General features: G+C 36.9%; 1 protein-coding gene across 1 annotated transcript in view; it reads right to left on the reverse strand.

Moving 5' to 3' along the window:
* Window positions 1-201: 201 nt before the first annotated feature.
* LOC101289894 (serine/threonine-protein kinase MRCK alpha-like) overlaps window positions 202-24,511 on the reverse strand; it is a 29,726-nt gene continuing 5,416 nt past the window's right edge. Inside the window, 8 exon segments of the mRNA XM_012533311.1 lie at window positions 202-332; window positions 2,190-2,274; window positions 3,411-3,508; window positions 5,250-5,258; window positions 10,585-11,172; window positions 13,944-14,006; window positions 15,132-15,348; window positions 16,960-17,041. Of these exon segments, the coding sequence (XP_012388765.1) occupies window positions 202-332; window positions 2,190-2,274; window positions 3,411-3,508; window positions 5,250-5,258; window positions 10,585-11,172; window positions 13,944-14,006; window positions 15,132-15,348; window positions 16,960-17,041 (1,273 nt within the window).

The raw sequence follows: 24,511 nt of genomic DNA on the forward strand, positions 1-24,511 counted from the left end.
ATATATCCACGTACTACACTTCCATTCATACTTACTACATAAATGTTTTCTTTAAAGTTGCACAGAAAAATAAACATAACACTGCTGCAAACAGATGTCTCCACCTGCGTTTCACAGATTTATTTCTTTTTCTTCCAAATTACATCAAATATCACATGGTCCTCAAGTGGTCCCTCTGGACCACACGTGAGAGGGTGGTCATCATAGCCCCTTCAGTAGCATCCCTTTCCCTCTGGGAACCCGGAAGGAATAATGATGCTTGCTGCTGTGGTGTCGGACCATTTTCTTCTGTTGATTATCTGATGTTTTGGGAAATACCAGCTCATCTCCATCTATATGTATTTTAAAACAAAAAAAACCAATGTCATTCTTTAAACTGTTAAGAGGCCTCCCATCCAGTTTCTCATGTTAATTTCACAACTGTTAATTAACTGCACAAATATCATACTGCTCTGATTTTTTTTTTTTTTTTTTTTTTGCGGTATGCAGTCCTCTCGCTGTTGTGGCCTCTCCCGTTGCGGAGCATAGGCTCCGGATGCGCAGGCTCAGCGGCCATGGCTCACGGGCCCAGCCGCTCCGCTGCATATGGGATCCCCCGGACCAGGGCACGAACCCGTGTCCCCTGCATTGGCAGGCGGACTCTCAACCACTGCGCCACCAGGGAAGCCCCCTGCTCTGATTTTTTAAAGTTAAAAATGGATGAATATGGCAAATTTCTCAAGAATTAAAACAGAGTATTAATGAACAGAATTTAATGTTCAATGTAAGCAACACTTAAACATGAATTTATTGCGACTCTTATCTATAAAATGACATCATTTCACTGGAAGGAAAGGGCAATCATGTTGGTGTCTTCCCACTTTGATTTGCCCTCACATTTCTATGCTATGTTTTTCTTCTATCAGATTTTTGTGGCTAAAGGGTATCAAAACTGTCTGCTATGCTTCAGGGGCAAGCATAAAGGGCCAGTCATTCTGTAAATGAAAACAATTACAATAATTGTAACTGAGCAAAGCATTTCTGAGGTCCACTGCTGGAGGAAGAGGTGCTGAGGTAAGAGTCATTCTCTTCTTCTTCTCTCCTGGAGGTAAGAGTCATTCTCTACTTGTTGCCTCTTCTGATCTTGGGGAAAGATGCACCTTCTTTAGACTCAAGACTTACTCTGTTTAAGTTCTTAATATCTAGAAGTCAACAAAATGTCACCCAGAAACACTCAAAACTGTATTAGACTACAAAAAGAAAATAAGAGAGCTTCTTATAGGTTAAATTGTGTCCCCCAAAATATGTCATACTAACCCCCCCAGAGCATGTGAATGTGAACTTATTTGGAATTAAGATCTTCACAGATAATCAAGTTAAGATGAAATCATTGGGGTGGGGGGCTAATCTGATTGTGTCCTTATAAAAAGAGGAAATTCATACACAGACATGCACAGTGAATATGCCACATGAAGATGAAAGCCGACATCAGGGGTGATGTATGTAAAAGCCAAGGAACACACAGATTGCCAGCAAGTCACCAGAAGTTAGGAGAGAGTCAGGGAAAAGGATTTCTCTCACAGCCCTCCAAAGGAACCAACCCTGCTGACATCCTGATCTCGGACTTCTGGCCTCTAGGACTGTGAGACAATACATTTCTGTGGTTTAAGCTGTCCAGCCCTGTGGTACTTTTTAGCAGCCCTAGCAAACTAATTCTCTGCTACATTAAGTATTCCATGCTATGAATAAAATAAGAAAGAAAGATAAATGAATCCCTGTGGCTTTTCTCACATTCCAAATCTGCTAGAGTCTAAAATGTAAGTGGGAGAAGTTGGAGCAGGGCGGTGGGGTGGGCCGCATCTGCTTCCCCCATGTGCACTGCAGCTTGGAGCACATCTGGACGCACAGCCTGCTGGGAAGTGAATGAATTTTCACAGTGAGCATTCAAATGGTAGATTAGTGTTTCCAGGTGCTTATGTCCAACCATCAGTCCTGCTTAAAAATAGCTGGAGTGTGCCACAAGTAAATGCTTTTATCTCTACTGCTATGCGAGGATGAAGGAGAACCACTTTGCCAGGAGAACATCCCAGGACTGTGTTTAAAGGGCACAGGTGTCCATGTCAGACCCTCACTAGCTCTGTGACCTTGGACAGTCAGTTAGAGACATGATCTCTTAGAAGTACTTCTACTAAGAAGAAGTCATTTCTTACTTGTCTTCTTATTTTTGAAATATATTAATCTAATTGTCTCCAAAAGCAAAATATTTAGGAATCCTTCACTATTCAAGCGTTGACCCTAAAATAATAAAAAAAAAACAAGATTACCATTTCAATGAATACTTTTTTAAAATTAAGTTATAAGACTATTTTCTTACATATAAAGAATTAAGAATAAATATATTCTACTTAAACTCCCCCCCTCAGAATAATGTAGTCTCAAAAAAAGACCCCAAAAACATCAATTAAAGAAAATAAATGGTGTTACAAACTCATATTGATAAAATTTCAGAAACATGAATATCATAGATTAAAGAAATCTGAACACTAACTTAAATAGCAATATATTTCATTTTTATATTAACTTTTAAAACGTTATTAGTAACTAAAAAATTATCCTGAGAAGATTCATCTGCCTTGTGAATTCATTTTATCAAACAGTAAATGTGACTTGTTCACGTTTAGAACACTGGAAACGTGTATTTTAATATTTTATGTAGTGGGACCGTCCTTACAAAAGCTTTTCCCATTGCTTATATTGTTTAAAGTGAGGCAAAATCTCACATATAATTGTAAATACTTCCTTCATCCTTTCCTGTATAAACTCCTTTTTGATGGCTCCTGCTATGTATACTCCACATATGCCAGAATTTAATCATTCTTAAATCTTCCGTGGTCTTTTAACAAAATGGAGGATTTTACTTATAAATTTTACGTAAATTTTAGATTATTTGTAGTAGAGATACAAAATTTTTATTTTATTATGAATCTGTGAGAATCTAATTGAGAATCCCAAAACACAGCTTTGGCTATATACTTTTCCTTTTTTTTTTTTTTTTTGCCAGTAAAATTTTCCTTCACAGTGTGCAAAATTATACTAAGTGAAAATTAGTAATAAACACAAGTAACTAAACTGAATGTGGGAAGTAACATCTATAATGTATGCTATAAATATTCATATTATATTATCTATATAAATAAATAGTACATTTATTTATTTCATGACAATCCTACCTTATATAGTGCAAATAAATATCACAAAATAGCTCTTGTACTAGTAAAAAAAATTAACCAATTTGGGTTTTGGTGGTTATTTTCACTCTTAGCTAAGCCTTCAAATCACCAAGTGTACATTAGTAAGTACAGCAAAGGCACAATTGAGTTTCCATTTTCAGTCAGTAATTCATCAGTCACATGATCTCAATGTCAAATCACCTTCTTGAGGGGGATGGTTTGGATCCATTCCATGGAGTTCACATCAATGATATCCACTGCATTTTCACTGTACACTGAGAGATATGGGGCATTGTAACCTGGGACAAGTGGACAAGTGACAGCAAGCATGGACTTCATGATTCATTTTTTAATTGGAATTTTTATTAGGATAATTATAGATTCACATGCAGTTGTAAGACTAACACAGAAAGATCTCTTGCATGCTCTGCTCAGTTTTCCCCAATGTAACATTTTGCAAATCTAGCATACTGACATTGATAGAGATGACCTATCCATCTCAAGCAGATTTCCCCAGTTTTACTAGCACTCATGTGTGTGGATGTCTGTGTATGTCTGTTTGTGTGTGTGAAGGTATATACAATTATATCATCTGTGTAGGTTCAGGTGTCTACAGCCAAAGTCAAGATACAAAATAACTCCAAGGATCCCTCATTGTGCCTTTTTATAATCTCACTCACCTTCATTCCATCCTCCCCTCCTTCCTTAATCCCTGGGAATCAGTATATTCTGTACTCCATTTCAAAAATTTTGTCATTTCAAAAATGCTACATGAAAGGAATCAATTTCCTCTAAGATCAGGAACAAAACAAGGTTGTCCACTCTCACCACGATTATTCAACATAATTTGGAAGTTTTAGCCACAGCAATCAGAGAAGAAAAAGAAATAAAAGGAATTCAAATCAGAAAAGAAGAAGTAAAGCTGTCCCTGTTTGCAGATGTCATGATACTATACATAGAGAATCTTAAAGATGCTACCAGAAAACTACTAGAGCTAATCAATGAATTTGGTAAAGTAGCAGGATGCAAAATTAATGCACAGAAATCTCTTGCATTCCTATACACTAATGATGAAAAATCTGAAAAAGAAATTAATGAAACACTCCCATTTACCATTGCAACAAAAAGAACAAAATACCTAGGAATAAACCTACCTAAGGAGACAAAAGACCTGTATGCAGAAAACTATAAGACACTGATGAAAGAAATTAAAGATGATACAAACAGATGGAGAGAATTACCATGCTCTTGGATTGGAAGAATCAACATTGTGAAAATAACAATACTACCCAAAGCAATCTACAGACTCAATGCAATCCCTACCAAACTACCAATGGCATTTTTCACAGAACTAGAACAAAAAAATTCACACTTTGTATGGAAACACAAAAGACACCGAATAGCCAAAGCAATCTTGAGAAAGAAAAACAGAGCTGGAGGAATCAGGCTCCCTGACTTCAGACCATACTACAAGGCTACAGTAATCAGGACAGTATTGTACCGGCACAAAATCAGAAAGATAGATCAATGGAACAGGATAGAAAGCCCAGAGATAAACCCATGCACATATGGGCACCTTATTTTTTTTTGTGGGGGTGGGGGTTACGCGGGCCTCTCACTGCTGTGGTCTCTCCCATTGCAGAGCACAGGCTCTGGACACGCAGGCTCAGCAGCCATGGTTCACAGGCCAGCTGCTCTGCAGCATGTGGGATCCTCCCGGACTGGGGCATGAACCCATGTCCCCTGCATTGGCAGGAGGACCCACAACAACTGTGCCACCAGGGAAGCTCTGGTCACCTTTTTTTTTTTTTTGGTCTCCTTATTTTTGATAAAGGAGGCAAGAATATACAGTGGAGAAAAGATGGCCTCTTCAATAAGTGGTGATGGGAAAACTGGACAGCTACATGTAAAAGAATGAAATTAGAACACTCCCTAACATCATACACAAAAATAAACTCAAAATGGATTAAAGGACCTAAATGTAAGGCTATAAAACTCTTAGAGGAAAACATAGGCAGAACACTTTATGACATAAATCACAGCAAGATCCTTTTTTACCCACCTACTCGAGACATGGAAATAAAGACAAAAATAAACAAATGGGACTAATGAAACTTAAAAGCTTTTGCACAGCAAAGGAAAACATAAACAAGACTAAAAGACAACACTCAGAACGGGAGAAAATATTTACAAATGAAGCAACTTACAAAAGATTAATCTCCAAAATTTATAAGCAGCCCATGCAGCTCAATATCAAAAAAAAAAACAAAACAACAAAAAAAAAAAAACAGGCCAATCCAAAAATGGGCAGAAGCCCTAAATAGGCATTTCTCCAAAGAATATATACACATTGCCAACAAACACATGAAAGGATACTCAACATCACTAATCATTAGAGAAATGCAAATCAAAACCTCAGTGAGGTATCCACCTCACACCAGTCAGAATGGCCAGCATCAATAAATCTACAAACAATAAATGCTAGAGAGGGTGTGGAGAAAAGGGAGCCCTGTTGCACTGTTCATGGAAATGTAAATTGATACAGCCACTATGGAGAACAGTATGGAGTTTCCTTAAGAAACTAAAACTAGAACTACCTTATGGCCCAGCAATCCCACTACTGGGCATATACCCCGAGAAAACCATAATTCAAAAAGTCATGTACCACAATGTTCATTGCAGCTCTATTTACAATGGCCAGGACATGGAAGCAACCCAAGTGTCCATCGACAGATGAATGGATAAAGAAGATGTGTCACATATATACAATGGAATATTACTCAGCCATAAAAAGAAACGACATTGAGTTATTTGTATTGAGGTGGATAGACTTAGATCTGTCATATGGAATCTAAAAAAGTAAAAAAAACTGTTCTGAAGAACCTAGGGGCAGGACAGGAATAAAGACGCAGAGGTAGAGACTGGACTTGAGGACACAGGGAGGGGGAAGGATAAGCTGGGACGAAGTGAGAGGGGCCTGGAAATATATATACTACCAAATGTAAAATGGATAGCTAGTGGGAAGCAGCCACATAGCACAGGGAGATCAGCTCAGTGCTTTGTGACCTCCTAAAGGGGTGGGATAGGGAGGGTGGAAGGGAGACGCAAGAGAGAGGATATATGGGGATATATGTAAAGTTGATTCACTTTGTTATAAAGCAGAAACTAACACATCATTGTAAAGCAATTTTACTCCAATAAAGATGTTAAATAAATAAATGGAATCATATGGTATTCATGATTAATTATATCTGCTAAGCCCAAATACATTATAAAAAATACCTTCAGAGTGGAATCCAAAGAAAATCCCATAATAATATTATATTATCATATAATATCTGCCTCAAAATCTTTTTTTTGATACACAGGGTTAATATAAATTAAAATGGCACATAAATGATGCGCATGGGTCAAATTATATAGTACAACACGTATGTAAAGTCTGACAACAATCTTTCTAACACCTACATCTAACAGCAGCTTTATTAAGAAATTTCATAACATTTCAAAATCTGTGGTTCCTAAACCAGGTCAACTCCCAAAAAGAATATAGTGTAAGATTAGAAAAGTATATCTGGGGAGTGAAATTAATGAGCAAAGCAGAAAGAACTTCCAGCCAGTAACATTTTTGGAACTTTCCACTTTATTAATAACAACATCTTATGGCTCCTGAATACTCACCTCAACATGAATATGTCTCCCCATTAAAGCAACAGCAATATAATTAACAACACTTCCTACACTCATGTTGTGCCATCTCTTCCCTTTTTCCTGTGGTCAACTCTTGAAAGTGTCATTTACATTTCACATCCTCCACTTCCCAGCCCTACTGACACCCAGTCCATGGCAATCTGACTTGTGTCTTAACCCATCCATTAAAACTGCTCTCACTACAAGCCATTAACCGTCCATTATTCCTAAAACCAACAGACACGTTTCAGTCTTTGTCTTACTTGAAAGCTCAGCAATACTTGCCTCCTACAATTCTCCCTCTCAGTTTCCTTTGTGGGCTTCTTGCTCTCTGACCATCTCTCTAATATTTATGTTTCTTGGTCCTCTGGCCTATGTCCTATTCTCTCTCACTCTGTTTACTCTCGCACTGGAAGTACAAACTCAGCGTGTCCAAGGAACCAGGCTGATAATGCCAGAAACTAGTCATTGATTTTAGCTTTACCACAAATGGGATGGCCAGACATTGTGTGCTCTGATGCGTTCAGCGTGACATACAAAACTAGTAAGAAATTACTCTTATTAGAAGCCATTAATGCTCATTTTCAGTTGTAGGAAATTCAGGATGTAGAGGAAGAAGTTAGAAAGCACCACGAGGAAACAGACAGATCCAGATTGTAGAACATCCTACAGTAGAGCAAATCAATGGTGTGGAAAACCACTCAGGATTAAAAGATATTTAAGAGATAACCATAACATGCCATGTGTGGACCATTTTTGGATTCTGATTCCAAGAAATACACTGTCAAAAGAGATGTCTTCATGATAATCAGCAATATTTGAATATGGACTACTGGATGGTAAAAAAGAATCATTGGTAATTTCTTCAGAGGTGATAATAGCGATGTGGTTTTATGAGAAAATGACCATATTTTTAGAGATGTATGTTAAAGTGTGTAGAAGTGGAATGAAAATAATGTTTGGGATTTTATTTCAAATACTTCAACAACTCAACAAAAAAGAAAAAATATTAAGTTATCATATCCCTTCCTCCTCTGTCCATCCGAATCTGTCCCAACTTGTGTTTTATTATCTCAGTAATATCAGTGGCATCACTCATTTTCTCAACTAGGAAATCCTGATTCTCTGGTCCCTGAGCTTCCACTTCTAATCAAAGCTTTGTAAAGCAAAGTTTTTTCAATTATATCTCCTCAATATCCCTCAACTTGTCTCCTCTCCATCCCAACTGTCTCTACCATACATAATTTTAATCCACAATTTCTACAATGACCTCCTAGTTGGTCTCTTGGGCTCCAGTCTCACCTCTCATTTATCGTTTACCTCACCACTAGAACCTAGGGATTTTTCTGAAGTGCAACTCTAGCCATGTCAGTGCGTCTGTGATCTGGCTCATGAGAACTTCTCCAGTCCCATCTCTTGAACTCTTATCTTGAACTCCATGCCTGAAACAGTGAACTTATTATAGTTCCTCACAAAATGCTGTATCAATGGCCTTTTCCAGTTATGACAGAGTCATCTGCCATTAGAATTACCCTCCCACCATCAATACTTATAAAAATGGACAAGTCATATGAAATAACTGTTTTTAGGCATTAGTTAGTAGGAAGCACAGGACTGCCATTCATAAAAGAAAATAAATATATAAGGTGGGTCCCACATTCCCCTGTTTCTCTGCCTAAGGGAAATTTCCAAAACTGCTATGCAGGAAAATGGAACCCAAGCAGAGAGTTGAAGTTTTGCCAGACAGAGGAAACAGATTCTAATGTGTCTGGAATTTGCGAGACAGAGTACACAGAGGAAAGAGCCACAAAGAAAGGTGTCCCAGAAATCTGCACAGCTGTTCCCTTGAACTTCCTGGCCAAATCCAAAACTGCACACAGACAGAGCAAGATTCCACAAGACTCACACAGAGCATTGAGAGTGAACAGAAATTTCATAGGTAGTACAGTGCTGGAAAGACATTAGATTTCTGAACCAGAGTAGAGAGACATTGGTGAAAACCCTAGGCATTCACTTGAGACCCAGAAAGTCCATTCTTTGGGCATGAGGACTAGAAGAAAAGACAAAATAGGCCCACCCTAACAAAGTCTAATTCCAAGACTCAGCAAAACTAAAGTAATTCATCAGTAGGTTGTTTGTCAGAACAAAACACACAACACCCTCTAGAGAAATACATAATATAACCCAGAGTCCCTGTATCATAGCATTCATAATGTCCAGCAAAGATTAAAAAAAAAATAAGACCTGTAAAAAAGCAGGAAAATAACAGCTTTAATCAAAAAAAAAAAATCAGTAGAAGCAGGCCCATAGAGGCCATATGTTGGAATAATTATAAATAATTGTATAAATAGTTTAAGACTTTGTGAAAAAATATAAACAAATTGGCAGAGAGGAGAAATCTAGCAAAGAAATGGAAATTTCAAAAAGAATACTTGAAATTATAGAACAGAGGAATATAATACCTGAAATGCTTAAAAATCCCTGGACAAACCAGGCGTAAAAGATCAGTGAAACTGAAGATATAATCAATATAAATTATCTAAACTGAAGTAGAGAAGGAAAAAAGATTTTTAAAAAACAGAGCCTCAACAACTTGTAGAACAAAGTCAAGAGGTCTAATATACATGTAATTGGATCTCCAGAAAAGATAAAATAGGTTAAAAAAATTTTTAGAAAATATAATGCCTAAACATTTTCCAAAATTAATGACAGATATCAATCTTCAGATCCAAAAAGTCCTGAAAATCCTCAGCAGAATATATATAAAGAAACTCACATGTAAACACATCGCAGTCAAATTGCTGAAAACCAAAGATAATGAGAAAATCTTAAAGTCTGCCAAATAGAAAAGACAGAGGGAACAACAATAAAAATGGTTGATTTCTCACTGGAAACAATGGATACCAGAAGAAAATAGAATGACATTTTTTAAGTGCTGAAAGAAAAAAATGCTTCTCATTTTTTTAGCTGGCCTTTCCAGACTCACCAGTTTGGATTGTGTCCCTCCTACATGCTCCTGTAGAATACTGTATTCCCCTATCACAGCACTTGCTTAATTTAATTATTGATCTCATATCATGATTATAATCTCAATAAAGATACAGACTATTTCACCATGTTTAATATTGTGCCCTTAACTTTTAGCATAGTAAGTTCATATTAAGTGCTCAATTACTATTCTCTAAGTGAATTAAAAATGCTGTATTAAATTTATAAAATGATGGCCTGCATCAATGAAATATCAAATAGGCTAAAATTATTTAGGAACATTCTATGTAGACTTTACATAAGCTAAATCTAAAAGGCAAAATGTAATCTACTTAGTAAATATTTCTTATGGTTAATTAATGCTTATGTGATTTTCAGTGACCATGAAGATATCTACTTAGGACCTTACAAAAAGCAACAACCTGAATTAAGAATATATTCAAGGTAAATTATCCTATGAATATAGTATAAATTAAAGGCTAAGTTATTTCACATGTATGACTTAGATATAACTTCTTTAGAGCTATTCTACTTAAAAAGACATAGACAACTTAGGAAAATTCTTCAGTGATGTAGTTTTCAAAAATAAAACCGTCATTAACAATATTTAGTCATATGATATAGAATTGTAATAACAAGGTTGGAAAGGTACAGAGAGACAAGGAAATAAACTGTAAGATAGCCTTACGGAAATAACTTGGATTTGCTGGCCACATCAGTTCAACTGGCCTAGATCTGAGGCCCCTGTTGTCAGTGTAAATGCCAACGCTCTTAAAACATAACAGATACTCAGTACTAGAGATCTCAGTTGCACAGAGAGCGTCCACTGGTTGATGTGCAATAAATGACAGTGTAGGGTCATGGGAGTGCAGCATCCTGTATGGAATTCCTTCTCTCCTCAAGGGGTATCTCAGGAATCCTGATTGGAATCCTACACAGAGCTATTTGCTGAAGATGCCCATCCACTGGACATTGGTTGGGATTTGGAGCTCTTTAAATTTTCTGTGAGAAATTTTCTTGCTCTGAAACAGCTCATAACAGAAGATTTGGCTTTTCCTAGCCACACAGAGGCATGTATGGGCCCCTTGGCACACTGTTCCAGAAATCATGGTCTCGCACCCTTTGGTTTCTGCCAGCTTGTGAATATCAGTCTTTCGTCCATCCAAAGCTGACATGGGAAACAGCTGCACATGGTGACTTCGTCCTGAGATCACTGCAACCATCTGGCCATGGGGGATAAGCTCAATCTGGTGAATCTTCTTCATGTAGCCAATGCGAATAATTTCTACACAAGTAAGCGTATTTGTAAGTCATTTTAAAATTCTAAATAACTTCTGTTTACTTATTTCAACTGTTCTCCAAATTTTACTCATAAGCAATTAAGACATTTTTCCCAATAAAAATGATCTGATAAATCTTCTTAGTGTCATTAACTTGAGTAATTTCTCTACAAATAAAACAGCAAGTCACCTTCAAATAGCAATGCTTTCTTATTTTTTTATTTTCTTTATTGAGGTATATTTGACATATAACATTATATTAGTTTCAGGTGTACAACATAATGACTCAACATTTGTGTGTATTGAGAAATGGTCACCACAATAAATCTAGTTAACATCCAACATTGTAGATAATTACAATTTTTTCTTGTAATAAAAATTTTTAAGATCTACTCTCTTAGCAACTTTCAAATACACAATATAGTATTATTAACTATGATCATGTTGCTGTACATGACATACCAAGGACTTATTTATTTTATGATTGGAAGTTTATACATTTAAAACCCCTTCACCCATTTTGCCCATTACCCCCACCTCTGGCAACCACAGATTGTTTTCTGCATCTATGAACGTGTTTGTTTAGATTCCACATACAAGTGAGATCATATGGTATTTGTCTTTCTCTGACTTCTTTCACTTAGAGTAACAACCTCGAGGTCCATTCATGTTGTCGTAAATGGGAAGATTTCTTTCTTTTTTATGGCTGAATATGATATTCAGCCATGATATATATATATATATATATATACATATATAATGTATGTATGTGTATATATCTCACATCTTTATCCATTAATCCATTGGTAGACACTTAGGTTGTTTCCATATCTTGACTATTACAAATAACACTGCAAGGAACATGGAGGTGCGATATCTTTTCAAGTTAGTATTTTTGTTTTATTTGAATAACTATCCAGAAGTGGAATTGCTGGATCATATGGTAGCTCTATTTTTAATTTTTGAGGAACTTCAATACTGTTTTCCATATGGCTGCAACAATATACATTCTCATCAACAGTAAACAAGGGTTCTCTTTTCTCCACATCCTCACCAACACTTATTATTTCTTGGCTTTTTAATAATAGCTATTCTAACAGGTATGAGGTGATATCTTATTGTGGCTTTGATTTGCATTCCCCTAGTGATCTTGAGCACCTTTCATGTATCTGTTGGCCGTCTGTATGTCTTCTTTGGGAAAATATCTATTCAGGTCCTCTGTCCATCTTTTAATCAGATGGCTTAGTTTTTTTGCTATTGAGTTTTATGAGTTTTTATATATTTTGGATATTAACCCCTTATCAGCTATGATTTGCAAATATTTTTTCCCATTTGGTAGGTTGCCTTTTCCTTTTGTTGATGGTTTTCTTTGCTGTGCAGAAGAATGTTTTCCTATTTTAAAATTCTTTCCAATTATTACTCCAATGGATTTAAATCAGGTTCTAATAAAATCACAGACATAAACTCAAAGGGTAGGTTTGAGAAGGACCAAAAAGGGATAGGAAGAGCATAAGAGATCAAAAATTATATAGGTTAAAAAAATAATAATAATTATTCCATAGATAACATAATTACCTTAAACATAAAATTAGCATAATAAAGCACTAAACTCAGTCCTGAGATTCCAGACAGCAAGGCAAACACACTCAATGTCTGACAAGTGGAAATATACTGCTTTTTCTTTTTCTTTTTTCTTTTTTTGGCCTTGCCGAGCAGCTTGCAGGATCTAGATCCTACCAGGGATCAAACCCAGGGCCCCGGCAATGAAAGTGCCGAGTCCTAACCACTGGACCACCAGGGAATTCCCAATATACTGCTTCTTTAGGGAAAAAAACTGTCCTTTTTTTTCTGGCACTAAATTGATTCTTTCATTACACAAATATTTGTTGATTGACTACTATGTGCCAGGCACTGTTTAAGTGCATAAGTTACAGTGCTGAACAAAAAGAGACAAGTCCCTGCTCTTATGCTGGCACCTGGTGGACCTTTCATGGGTCTCCTCACCAGGACTGAGTCACCCACACAGCATGGGAAGCCTTCAATGGAGAATAGCTAATGCCCTTCAAATGCAGGTTCTCCTTTAACTAACTTATCATTAGAGTGCAAGACATTCAAGAAAACATCTATATTACAATGACTCCTCTTCATTTCATCTACTCCCCCATTTCTCCCTCAAACAACCATTAGATCCAAACAAAAACAAACAAAACAAAAACAGAAACAGAGAACTCTGCGGTCTTATCTGGGAAGTATTCACTTTATGTTGTTACTCTTTGTGGTGTCAATGTACTAGTGGGGGAGGGGGATTCAAGCAGAAGTGTTTCCTTTCATGAACCAACTTGAAGATGGTAAACTAAGTTCTTACAGCGCACTTATTAGATAAAATCACTTGTGAAGTTATTTGGACACACTACTATATATAAAATAGATAACCAAGAAGGATCTACTGAGAGCTCTACTCAATCTTCTGTAATAACCTATATGGGTAAAGAATGTGAAAAAGAATGAATACATGTGTATGTATAACTGAATCACTTTGCTGTACACCTGAAACTAACACAACATTGTAAATCAACTATACTCCAATAAATTTTTTTTTTAAAGATATTTGGGCTCTGGAAGATTATGGATCTCTGAAAGTAGAAAAGTCATCATTTGACTTGAAAGCACATCGAACCAGATGTGGAAAATTTCTTTTACAGAAAAGAAGAGAACAACCTGATATTATTATTATTAGAGTTTAAAGTTATTCCAGAACAGTAAACACTCTCCTTACCATCTAAGGTAACGTGGACAACAAATAACCCTTCTTCACTTCCCAGAGTGATTCTTTTGTGATCTATATTTGACACATAAATTAAAATATCAAGTATTTTGGGGGGCAAACATTAAGTGAAGCTAATAAGATAAACTGGACAAGTTTATCAATGTTGAAAAAGTTTCGATGTCAAATTAAATATATATTTAGCAATACTACAGTGAAAAGAAACATAAGAATAAATAATTGGCACTATGATTTTTCTTTCATATTACAGAAATAAGCATAATAAAACATTACTTGTCTCAATAGAAAGATCATTTTGCAAAGTAATCTTTATGAATACTTGGAGAAAGTATAATATTCAAGTAATGATAAACTGTCAAATTTTCTATAAGTGATGTTTCATGAATGAAAAAATTTTATAAATAATTTGGTGACCTTGGCCTGAGCTAAAACAGCATGGGGAGGTATGTCACAACATAGTGAGAACTAAAAAAGTGCAAAGATAGCACATTAAGTGAAGGCTTTGAATACAAAGCACAGACTTTACATATATAAGCTCATTTAATCCTCTCCATAACTGAAAAACTGGAATTATCTGCATTTAACACATGAAGTTTAGTAGCTAGCTCCGTGACCCCCAGGAGGAAATAGCTAAGTGGCTCTATTGTCACCAGCATCTAATGCAGAAGAAATGCTGTTTAAGAAATGCAAGTATTCTTGTCTATTGATAAAACTTTCAGTATTGATCTTAGCAATTCATTCATTGATTCACTTGATTTTCACTTATTTATTGAGTATTGGGCATTGGGATTTGAAAGACAGTCTCTGCCCTTAAGGTAGGTAGTTCACAGTTACACACAGGGTCACACCCCTTATGTGTTTGGGGCCAGATGTGTTTGGGAACTCATAATTTTTCAGACTTGGAAAGGTAGATTGAAAATACTTGAAAGGTAGATTAAAGAAACACCCTTTCAGGCAGGGCCTGGGAAGCCATCGTATAATCAAATATATTTTTGCAGAGAATCTGATGAGTAGCTGTGGGATAGAAGTGGAAAGACAACCCTCCACCCCCAGGTAAGCCTCATTCACTCAGGTTTTGCTGACAAATGAATTGTGGATAAAGTTAAGGTTTTCAGATTTCAACATTGGGGCTGTGGTGAAGTGTAGGAACCTAGCGGGATAAATGTTGTAAATCCATACCTATGATTGCAGCTGTCTGGGTGGTTTTGATCAGGGGTAGCTTGCTGTCATAAGCCTCTTTCAGAACATAGACTGAGCGGTCTCTGGAATTACTTTTTCTCAATATTTTGTGCAATTCACTCAGCACACCCACCCACTCACTCTTCTCATTCTTGCTATCTGCTAAGATTGGGATTGCATATCTATTACTAGGTGCTGAGAGCTGGGAAGCTGTGACCTAGAATGATTTAAGGAATATCTAGGTTATAAGAAAGCAAACATTCTTTATGCCAGCCTGTCTAGCATTTTTCATAAAACTCACCATTGTTAAACGACACTTGTAATACAGTTACCCTCTTCCTAGTAGTAAAATAGATGACGTGAGTATCAGAAGCAGGCCAAAAGCAAAGTGTCAGAATCACGTCTATTTTGATCTTCATAAAACCACGGGTGCTCTCTGATTACCTAAAATCTTATACTTCATCAAATGAAAATAGCTACCATTTATTGAATGCTGACTCTGTACCAGAAACTGCTCTAAGAAATTGACATGTGTTAATTGATTAAATCCTCACAGAAACCTCAGTGGGTAGTTACTGCTATTCTCTCCATTTTATCAGTGAGAGGACAGGAGCACAGCAGGGTAGAATGCAGGCAGTCTGATGCCAGGACCTCCACTCTGAGACTTTCTATTTCTTTAATTCTAACACACAGCTTTGCATCTTTAGATTATCTCTGAAACGGCAATATGTTCTGCAATGGCAATCATCGTAATCAATTGTGATATTACAGAATGTTAAGGAGTTTTTTGTTGTTAAGTTAGAAATATTCAAAAACACTTGTTTTCCTGGTTGCTACATGCCTATAACTTACATTATACCAGTAAACGGCAAATCAGATTTAAATTTTAAGATATATGATTAAGCTAGCAGAACTCTAAATTTATATATAAAACTTTCTTTTGTGAGCATGAAGTTAGCAGCAATGACTTTATAAATTCCCACTGTAAGTCAGTTCCAAATGGCCAAGTCTTTGTAGTCTCTTGGTGGTTGGGTACAGTCTAAATAGATGTCTATCTTTGCACTAAGGAACTAAGAATACTCCTGTCTGGCCTTTGTTAAATCAAGATTCCTAGGTTGACTGTAACCACATGGGTCTCGAGGGGATAACAGTCCTTTGCTTTCTTTGTCACTTTATTTAATCCATTCCAGAATCACTTTTATTCTTTACATGAATTTTAAAGAGCAGAGTGTCTATATTTTAGAGTTTGCAAAACAACATCTTTCCCCAATTTTTCCATTTTGTACTCTTGGTTTGAATCTGAATTATGACTTCAAAATGTTGCCTCAGAGGAGACTTATTTTACAAAGTACCTCTAGTTTTAGAAGTTGCATATTCATGCTACTGCAGGTCCATGAATCGACGACCTTCCTCTATGTCTGATCCGGAAGTATATGGTCTCTATTCCTCTGTTACTGTTTTTTCCTTCTTCTTTCACCATTCTTCTTTGTAAGCTTCCCCTGTTTTCAGCTATGAATTATATCTGTCCTGTTACCTTAGTGTGGAATGAATGGACACCCTCAGGAACATTTGTATTTTAAGTCTCAGATTTAACTGTAGAATGAAAGATGTGACACCTGCAAAAAGCTATTTATAGTATTTTTGAATAAGAATAAAGGGCTAGATTTCTTGTGGCAAGTGGGAGAGGGAGAGAAACTATCTCACAGCACTTCTAAAATCTCAACCTCCAGGTACCTTCAGTAACTCAAGGAGCCCTGACCCCTAGGAACAGGCAAAAAAGGGATGAAACAAAACATACAAGGGATCCAATGGTAGTATGCACACTTACCTTAAACATACGAGGCATTTCCTTTCTCCTTGCAGGAATAAAATCAGAGGGCCAGACTGAACTAACAGAAAGTGCTCCATCCCTGAAGGAAAAGCAAGACACTGGGAGTGAGCAGAATCACCTGAAAGTGAGTAAAACAATAAATAAGCATAATCCTCAATTTTAATTTCCCTGATTTTTAACATTCTTCTTTTCAGTAACTGACAGTGGTCAAAATATTGTATCAGCAGTACCCTGCCTGTCGCATATCATCAGAAAACGCAAGTTAACTCTGGGCTGTCCCTGATTCACCGTTCACAGGGAACTAGGAAGGAGCACCTGTCTGACTCCAAAGCCATGGTCCCTAGAATATGGGCCATGTGCCCTCAGATCAGCTCATCTGTATATTTTTTAAATGTTACCAAGATAGACTTGACATATAATAAACTGCACGTTTTTAAAGTGAACAATTGGGTAAGTTTTGACTTATGTATACACCTGTGAAACCATCACCACACTGCAGATAATGAACATGTCCATCACCCCCAAAAGTTTCTTTGTACAGCTTGCAACCCCTACCCCCCATCCTTAGCACTCCTCCCTCCTCCCCCACTGATCTGCTTCCTGTCACTCTAGATTAATTTACATTTTCTAACATTTTATAGAAATGAAATATACAATATGTGGTCTTTTTGTCTGGCTTTTTCTCAGCATAACAATTTTGTGATGCATTCATGTTGCCACATGGATGAATACTTCATTTCTATTTATTGTTGAGTAATATTTCATTGTATGGATATGCCACAACATATCTGTTCACCCATTAATGGGCATTCGGTTTGTTTCCAGTTTGGGGCTATTTTAAATAAAGCTGCTATGAATGTTCATGCTATGCTTTCTCTTGTAGAAATACCTAGGAGGAGAATGACTAGATCATATATTAGGTGTGTGTTTAGCTTTTTATTATATGATTTACAAAGCAATATATGAGAGATCTAGGTCCTCCACATCCTCCCAATACTTGAAATGATCCTTTTAATTTTAATCTTTCTTATGATGTGAAGTGGTACCTCATGGCTATTTCATTTGAATTTACCTAATAATTAATGGTGTTGAGCATGTAAGTATCTGTTATGTGCTTATTTGACATATGTATCTTCTCTATTGAAGTATCTTTTCAAATCCCTTGCCCATTTTTTAAAATTTTTTTAAAAATTGGGCTATTTTCTTATTATTGGGGTGGCCAAAAAGTGCCTTCGGTTTTTAAATAAAAATAAAAGACACATTTTTCATTTTCACCAAGAACTTTATTGTACAATGTATTCACCCTTTCTTTCCACTACCTTCTGCCATTTTTCAGGCAACTCCATAATTCCATCTTCCCCAAACATTTTATCTTTTTTAGCAAAGAACTGTTCCAGGTGCCTTTTACAGTCTTCCAGGGAATTGAAGTTTTTTCCATTAAGAGAATTTTGTAAAGACCAAAATAAATGGAAATCCGAAGGTGCAATGTGTGATGAATATGGAGGATGAATCAGAAATTCCCAGCCAAGCTGTAACAGTTTTTGCCTGCTCATCAAAGAAACATGCCATCTTGCATTATCCTGATAGAAGATTATGCGTTTTCTGTTGACTTATTCTGGACGCTTTTCATTGAGTGCTGCTTTCAGTTGGTCTAATTGGGAGCAGCACTTGGAATTAATCGTTTGTTTTTCCGAAGGAGCTCATAATAGAGGACTCCCTTCCAATCCCACCATATACACAACATTACCTTCTTTGGATGAAGACCGGCCTTTGGTGTGGTTTGGTGGTGGTTCATTTCGCTTGCCCCACGATCTCTTCCATTCACATTGTTTTACAGTATCCACTTTTCATTGCCCATCACAATTTGTTGTAAAAATGGAACTTTTTCATTACGTTTAAGTAGAGAATTGCACACGGAAATATGGTCAAGAAGGTTTTTTTCACTTAACTTATGTGGAACCCAAACATCAAAGTCATTAACATAAACAAGCTTGTGCAAATGATTTTCAACACTTGGTTTAGATATTTTGAGTATGTTGGCTATCTCCCACATAATTATAACGTTGATTGTTCTCAATTAATATCTCTATTTGATTGCTATCAACTTCAACTGGTCTACCGGACCGTGGAGCATCATCCAGCAAGAAATCTCCAGCACGAAACTTCGCAAACCACTTTTGACGTGTTTGATTAGTCGCAGAACCATCTCCATACACTGCACAAATCTTTTTTTGCATTTCAGTTGTGTTTTTACCTTTCTTGAAATAATAAAGCATAATAGGCCGAAAATGTTGCTTTTTTCCTTCCATCTTAAATATTAAAATGGCTACACAAAAATTCACCAATTTTGATAAGTTTTTTTTTAATGCACACCGATATGACAGCTGTCACATACAATCTAACAAAATTGTTTCAAATGAAGTCAAAGACATCTTAGTGCTACTAGAGCCGTCTTAGAGAAAAAAACAAATGAACCTTTTGCCCAACCCAATACTGTTTTAAGAATTTTTATATATTCTAGATATAAGTCCTTTGTCAGATATTTGATTTGCCCCCAGTCTGCAGCTTTTATTACTTCTCTTGACAATGTATTTCAAGGAACAGAAGTTTCAAATTTTGATGAAGTCCAATTTATCAATTTTTAAATTTTACCTGTTGTGCTTTGTGTTGTATCTAAGAACTATTTGCCTTATCCAAGATCAGCAAAGTTTTCTCCCATGTTTACTTCTAGGTGCTTTATAGTTTTAGGTTTTACATTTAGTTCTATGGTCTATTTTGAGTTAAATTTTGTATATAGTATAAAGTATAAATCAAAGTTGATTTTTTTACACATAGATATCTAAAATTCCAATTTCATTTGTTGCTAGATTTTGCAACTTGTTGAAAATATTGTATATATTAAAGTAACAGAAAATTCAGAAATATAGTTACAAATGTTTTATATATGAAAGTATATTTTATGTGCATGTTAAAAATACATATGTAAATATATTTTATATGTATATTAGAAATGTTATATATATTTCTAGGTTTTTTTTTTTTCAAAGTTGTTTTGGCTCTTCTAACTCTTTTGCATTTTCCTATGACTTTTAAGATAAGCTTGTCAATTTCTACAAAAAGAATTAAGAAGCCTACTGAGATTTTGATTAAGACTATGTTAAAACTATTGATCAATTTTGAGAACAATCACATTTTTTAAATACTAAGTTCTGCAATGCATGACCACAGTCTCTCTATTTATTTAGATCTTTGTTAATTCTTTCATCAATATTTTGTAGTTTTCAGTGTACAAGTCTTGCACATCTTTTGTCAGATTTATTTCTAAGTATTTTTTAATATTTATTTATTTCCTTATTTATTTTTAAATTATTTTTGGCTGCATCAGGTCTTAGTTGCAGCACATGGAATAGTCCTTGAGGCATGTGGGATCTTTTTGTTACAGCACACAGTGTTTTTGTTGTGGTGCTTGGACTTCTCTAGTTGCGGTGTGCGGCCTTCTCTCATGTTGTGGCGCAAGGGCTCCAGAGCACAAGGGCTCTGTAGTTTGCAGCACGCAGCCTCTCTCATTGAGGTGCACAAGCTCAATAGTTGGGGCTCGCAGGCTTAGTTGTCCCAGGGCATGTGGGATCTTAGTTCCCCGACCAGAGATCGAACCCGTGTCCCCTGCATTGGAAGGCGGATTCTTTACCACTGGACCACCAGGGAAGTCCCTACATTTTGATGCTATGGCAAATGGCATTACTTATTTAATTTTGATTTCTGATTATTTGTTGCTAGTATAAAGAAACGCAATTTATTTTATATATTGATCAAGCATCCTGCAAACTTGCTAAATTCATTTATTAGTTCTAATAGCTTCTTTGTAGATTACATTGAATTTTCTCCATAGATATTCATTTTGTCTATGAATAATTTTGCTTCCTTCTTTCCAACATGGATGTATTTTATTTCTTTTTCTTCCCTGGCCTGGATTTCCAATACAGTGTTAAATAAGTGTGTTGAGACCGAACATCTTTGTCTTGTTCCTGATCTTAGGGAGAAAGCATTGAGTCTTTTGCCGCCAATTATGATGTCAGCTGTGGGATTTTCATAGATGCCCTTTATCAGGATGAAGAAGCTCCCTTCTAAGTGTTCATCAAGAATATATGATTTGGGCTTCCCTGGTGGCGCAGTAGTTGAGAGTCCGCCTGCCGATGCAGGGGACACTGGTTCGTGCCCTGGTCCGGGAAGATCCCACATGCCGCGGAGCGGCTGGGTCCGTGAGCCATGGCCGCTGAGCCTGCGAGTCCGGAGCCTGTGCTCCGTAACGGGAGAGGCCACAACAGTGAGAGGCCCACGTAACGCAAAAAAAAAAAAAAGAATATATGATTTTGTCAAATGTTTTTTACTGTATCTACTGACATGATCTTTTTCATTTGTTGATATGGTAAAATACATTGATTTTTCAATATAAACCAACTTTCCTGAGATACACTACACTTGCTCAAGATGCAATATAATTTTTACATAATATTGGATTCGATTTGCTAACATTTTGTAGTTTTCCTCACATGCATGTGCTGATCAGTAATCTGCTGAATCCTCAAGCTAGATCCTCTGTAGATTCATGCAGAGCTAGTGCATGCTCTCAATCTCTCCCTCCCTCCCTCCCTCCCTCCCTCTCTCTCTCTCTCTCTCCCTCACTCTCTCCTCTCTAGCTCTGTACTTTGTCCTGTGTACTCTGGCTACTGGGTCTCTCTGGACTCTCAGCTTCATCTCTTCAGTTCAGGGAGTTCACCTGGGTCTGCCTGGGATTCCACTTTCTGTGTTATATACTGGAAACTCTCACAAGGCAGTAACCTGGGTCAAGTATAGAGCTGACCTCAGTTATTTCCCTTCATTATCTGATATCCAGAACCTTAAATCAGTTCTTTTGTTATTTCACGGGGAAGGTTAAATATAAATATGGCCCCTGTTACCCCATCTTGGTTGAAAGTAGAAGTCTGTTTGATTCAGCTCACTTGATAATTTTTGGCTTCTCCAACACTTAGAACAAACTCATTTCTTTCCCCCAATGCTATCATTCTCCACTACATCCCTACAGCTGTCAATGTGACCCTCAGTTTTTCAGTCCTGATGACTTAAAACCTCAGTACCATCTGGTATTGCTACTCTTTTCTTCATCTTCCTTTTTCTGCCACTCACCACGTCCCATGAGGTCACTTTAGTAATATTTCCTGCACCTGTCTCTTCTTCTGTAATTCCTGCAGCCACCACTTTAACGCAGACACTCATTTGATCTGAAGGATGGACAATTGTAAGCTGGACTTCTTGGCTCCAGCACAACTTTAATTTTCTCTGTCCCCAAAATGAAACACACACACACACACACACACACACATACACACATACACACACACACACACACACTCCCAAACCAACTTATTGAAAATCTACATCAAGAATAACTTTCTGGGCTTCCCTCGTGGCGCAGTGGTTGAGAGTCCGCCTGCCGATGCAGTGGGCACGGGTTCGTGCCCCGGTCCAGGAAGATCCCACATGCCACGGAGCGGCTGAGCCCATGAGCCATGGCCGCTGAGCCTGCGCATCCGGAGCCTGTGCTCCGCAATGGGAGAGGCCACAACAGTGAGAGCCCCGCGTACCACAAAAAAAAAAAAAAAAAAAAAGAGTAACTTTCTAAAGTCACCTTCAAGATTATCTAGTTTCCTGTATCAGTTATTCAAGGTAATACCAAAGTTCTGACAAAGATGACATTAGCTGAGGTGAGGAATATAAAACAAAGTTTGTGAGTAAGGAATCAAAATAAGACAAGATGAATGTAGAGACCCACAGAACCTGTGATAAGGAGAAAGTTCAGGCTGAGCAAGCACACAGCCATCACAGTGCCGGTTACACCTGGAAAAGAAGTATAAGGGAATACTATGAATAAATGTCTCACTACCTGGAGCCACAGGAAGTGAAAGGACCACCCAGGGAGTGTGCAGAGAAGGAAGAAAAGAAGGCCAAGGACAGATGCTCAGAGACACTAAGAGAAAAGTGTAGAGGAGCCGAAAAGGTGCAGAAGAATCAGGGGGAGCAGAGAACATATTGCATTTCCCCAAAGGATACACTTTCTATAAGTTCATCGATTCAATTTTATTAAACACTTAAAGAGTGTCTGGAGTGACATTTGCAACAATGGCAGAGTAAGGATCTCTGAAGATTCTCTCCTTCATAAAAGAAATGAGAAAACTAGCAAAATTCATCAGACACAACTTTTTTAGAACTCTATAAATTAACCAAGGTTTGTGGCAATCTGAGGAGGATTTATTTAAAATAATAAAAAAAAAAAAAGCTGAATCTTGGTAAGGAGTATGAGCTTTGTGGTAGTTTAACTCGCCCTAGGCCCATGCTCCATTTCCAGCTCCTCAGTAGCCTTGAAAAATGGCAGCCTGCATTCACAGTGCATCCTAGAAGCCACTGGACACCTGAGGGAGCTGGAGAGTAGAAGGAGGAAGGAGAAAGGAGCTGGAGTATTAGGCTTGATTCAGAGGTCTCCCGGGGAAAAGTCTATTCCCCAAGGGGAACTCATAAAAAACTATTTCATGCAAGCATTTTAACTGCATAGCTGCTTATGCAGTGCTTAACAGCTGGACAAAATAATAGATTAACCAAAATTCTTAAAAGGAGAAGTTAGAAAATGAGATATCCATAGGGGTTTTGAAAAGGTCTGACATATTGCTGAGAATCCAGAGCATCATGCACATGCATAGAACTGTGAACATGCTTAGGGCTATGCATATGCTCAGGAAAGACCAGAGAAGGACATAAGTTCTCACCTCTGGCTGACATTGGATGCATAGATGAATGTTTTTCATCAAATTTGGGAGGTTTTCTGACATTATTTCTTCCAATATTCTTGAGGCTTTGCACAAGTATAACGTGTTGTCAACGGCCTGGCTGAGTGTTGAAGAAGTGACCCCACTTGCACAGAGAGCTCTTCAGCAAAGTGTGGGAGATTCACTGGTTCCAGATATTTAAAGAAATCTCTGCAAAATCATTAGCTAACTACTAAGCTAATGAAGTAGAGACGTCAAATAACTACACATGACTGAGAATAAAGACTTTATGGATTAGTTTGAAAAATTCACTGAACAAACAAACAACTACAACAAACAACAATAACAAATCCTGGAGAAGAAGTAGAATTTGATAACTAGAGCTGACAATAGTATTACTTGAAATGTCCAGTTTAAAAAAAAGTGATACTGTATGACTTGCAAGGAAGCATAAAAGTATGACCAATACACAGGAAAAAAGCAATCAATAAAAACTATCTCTGAGGAAACCCAGATGTTGGATTTACCAGACAAAGATTTAAATCAGCTACTTTAAATATGTTTGAAGACCTAAAGGAAATCATGCCTAAAGAACTAAATGAAACTATGAGAATGATGTCTCACCAAGTAGGAAATATAAATAAGGAAATAGAAAATACAAAAAAGAACCAAACAGAAATTCAGAGGTTGATGAGTACAATAACTGAAATGAAGAATTTACCAGAAGGGGT

Source organism: Orcinus orca, chromosome 6 (assembly GCF_937001465.1).
Source record: "Orcinus orca chromosome 6, mOrcOrc1.1, whole genome shotgun sequence".
Classification (NCBI taxonomy): domain Eukaryota; kingdom Metazoa; phylum Chordata; class Mammalia; order Artiodactyla; family Delphinidae; genus Orcinus; species Orcinus orca.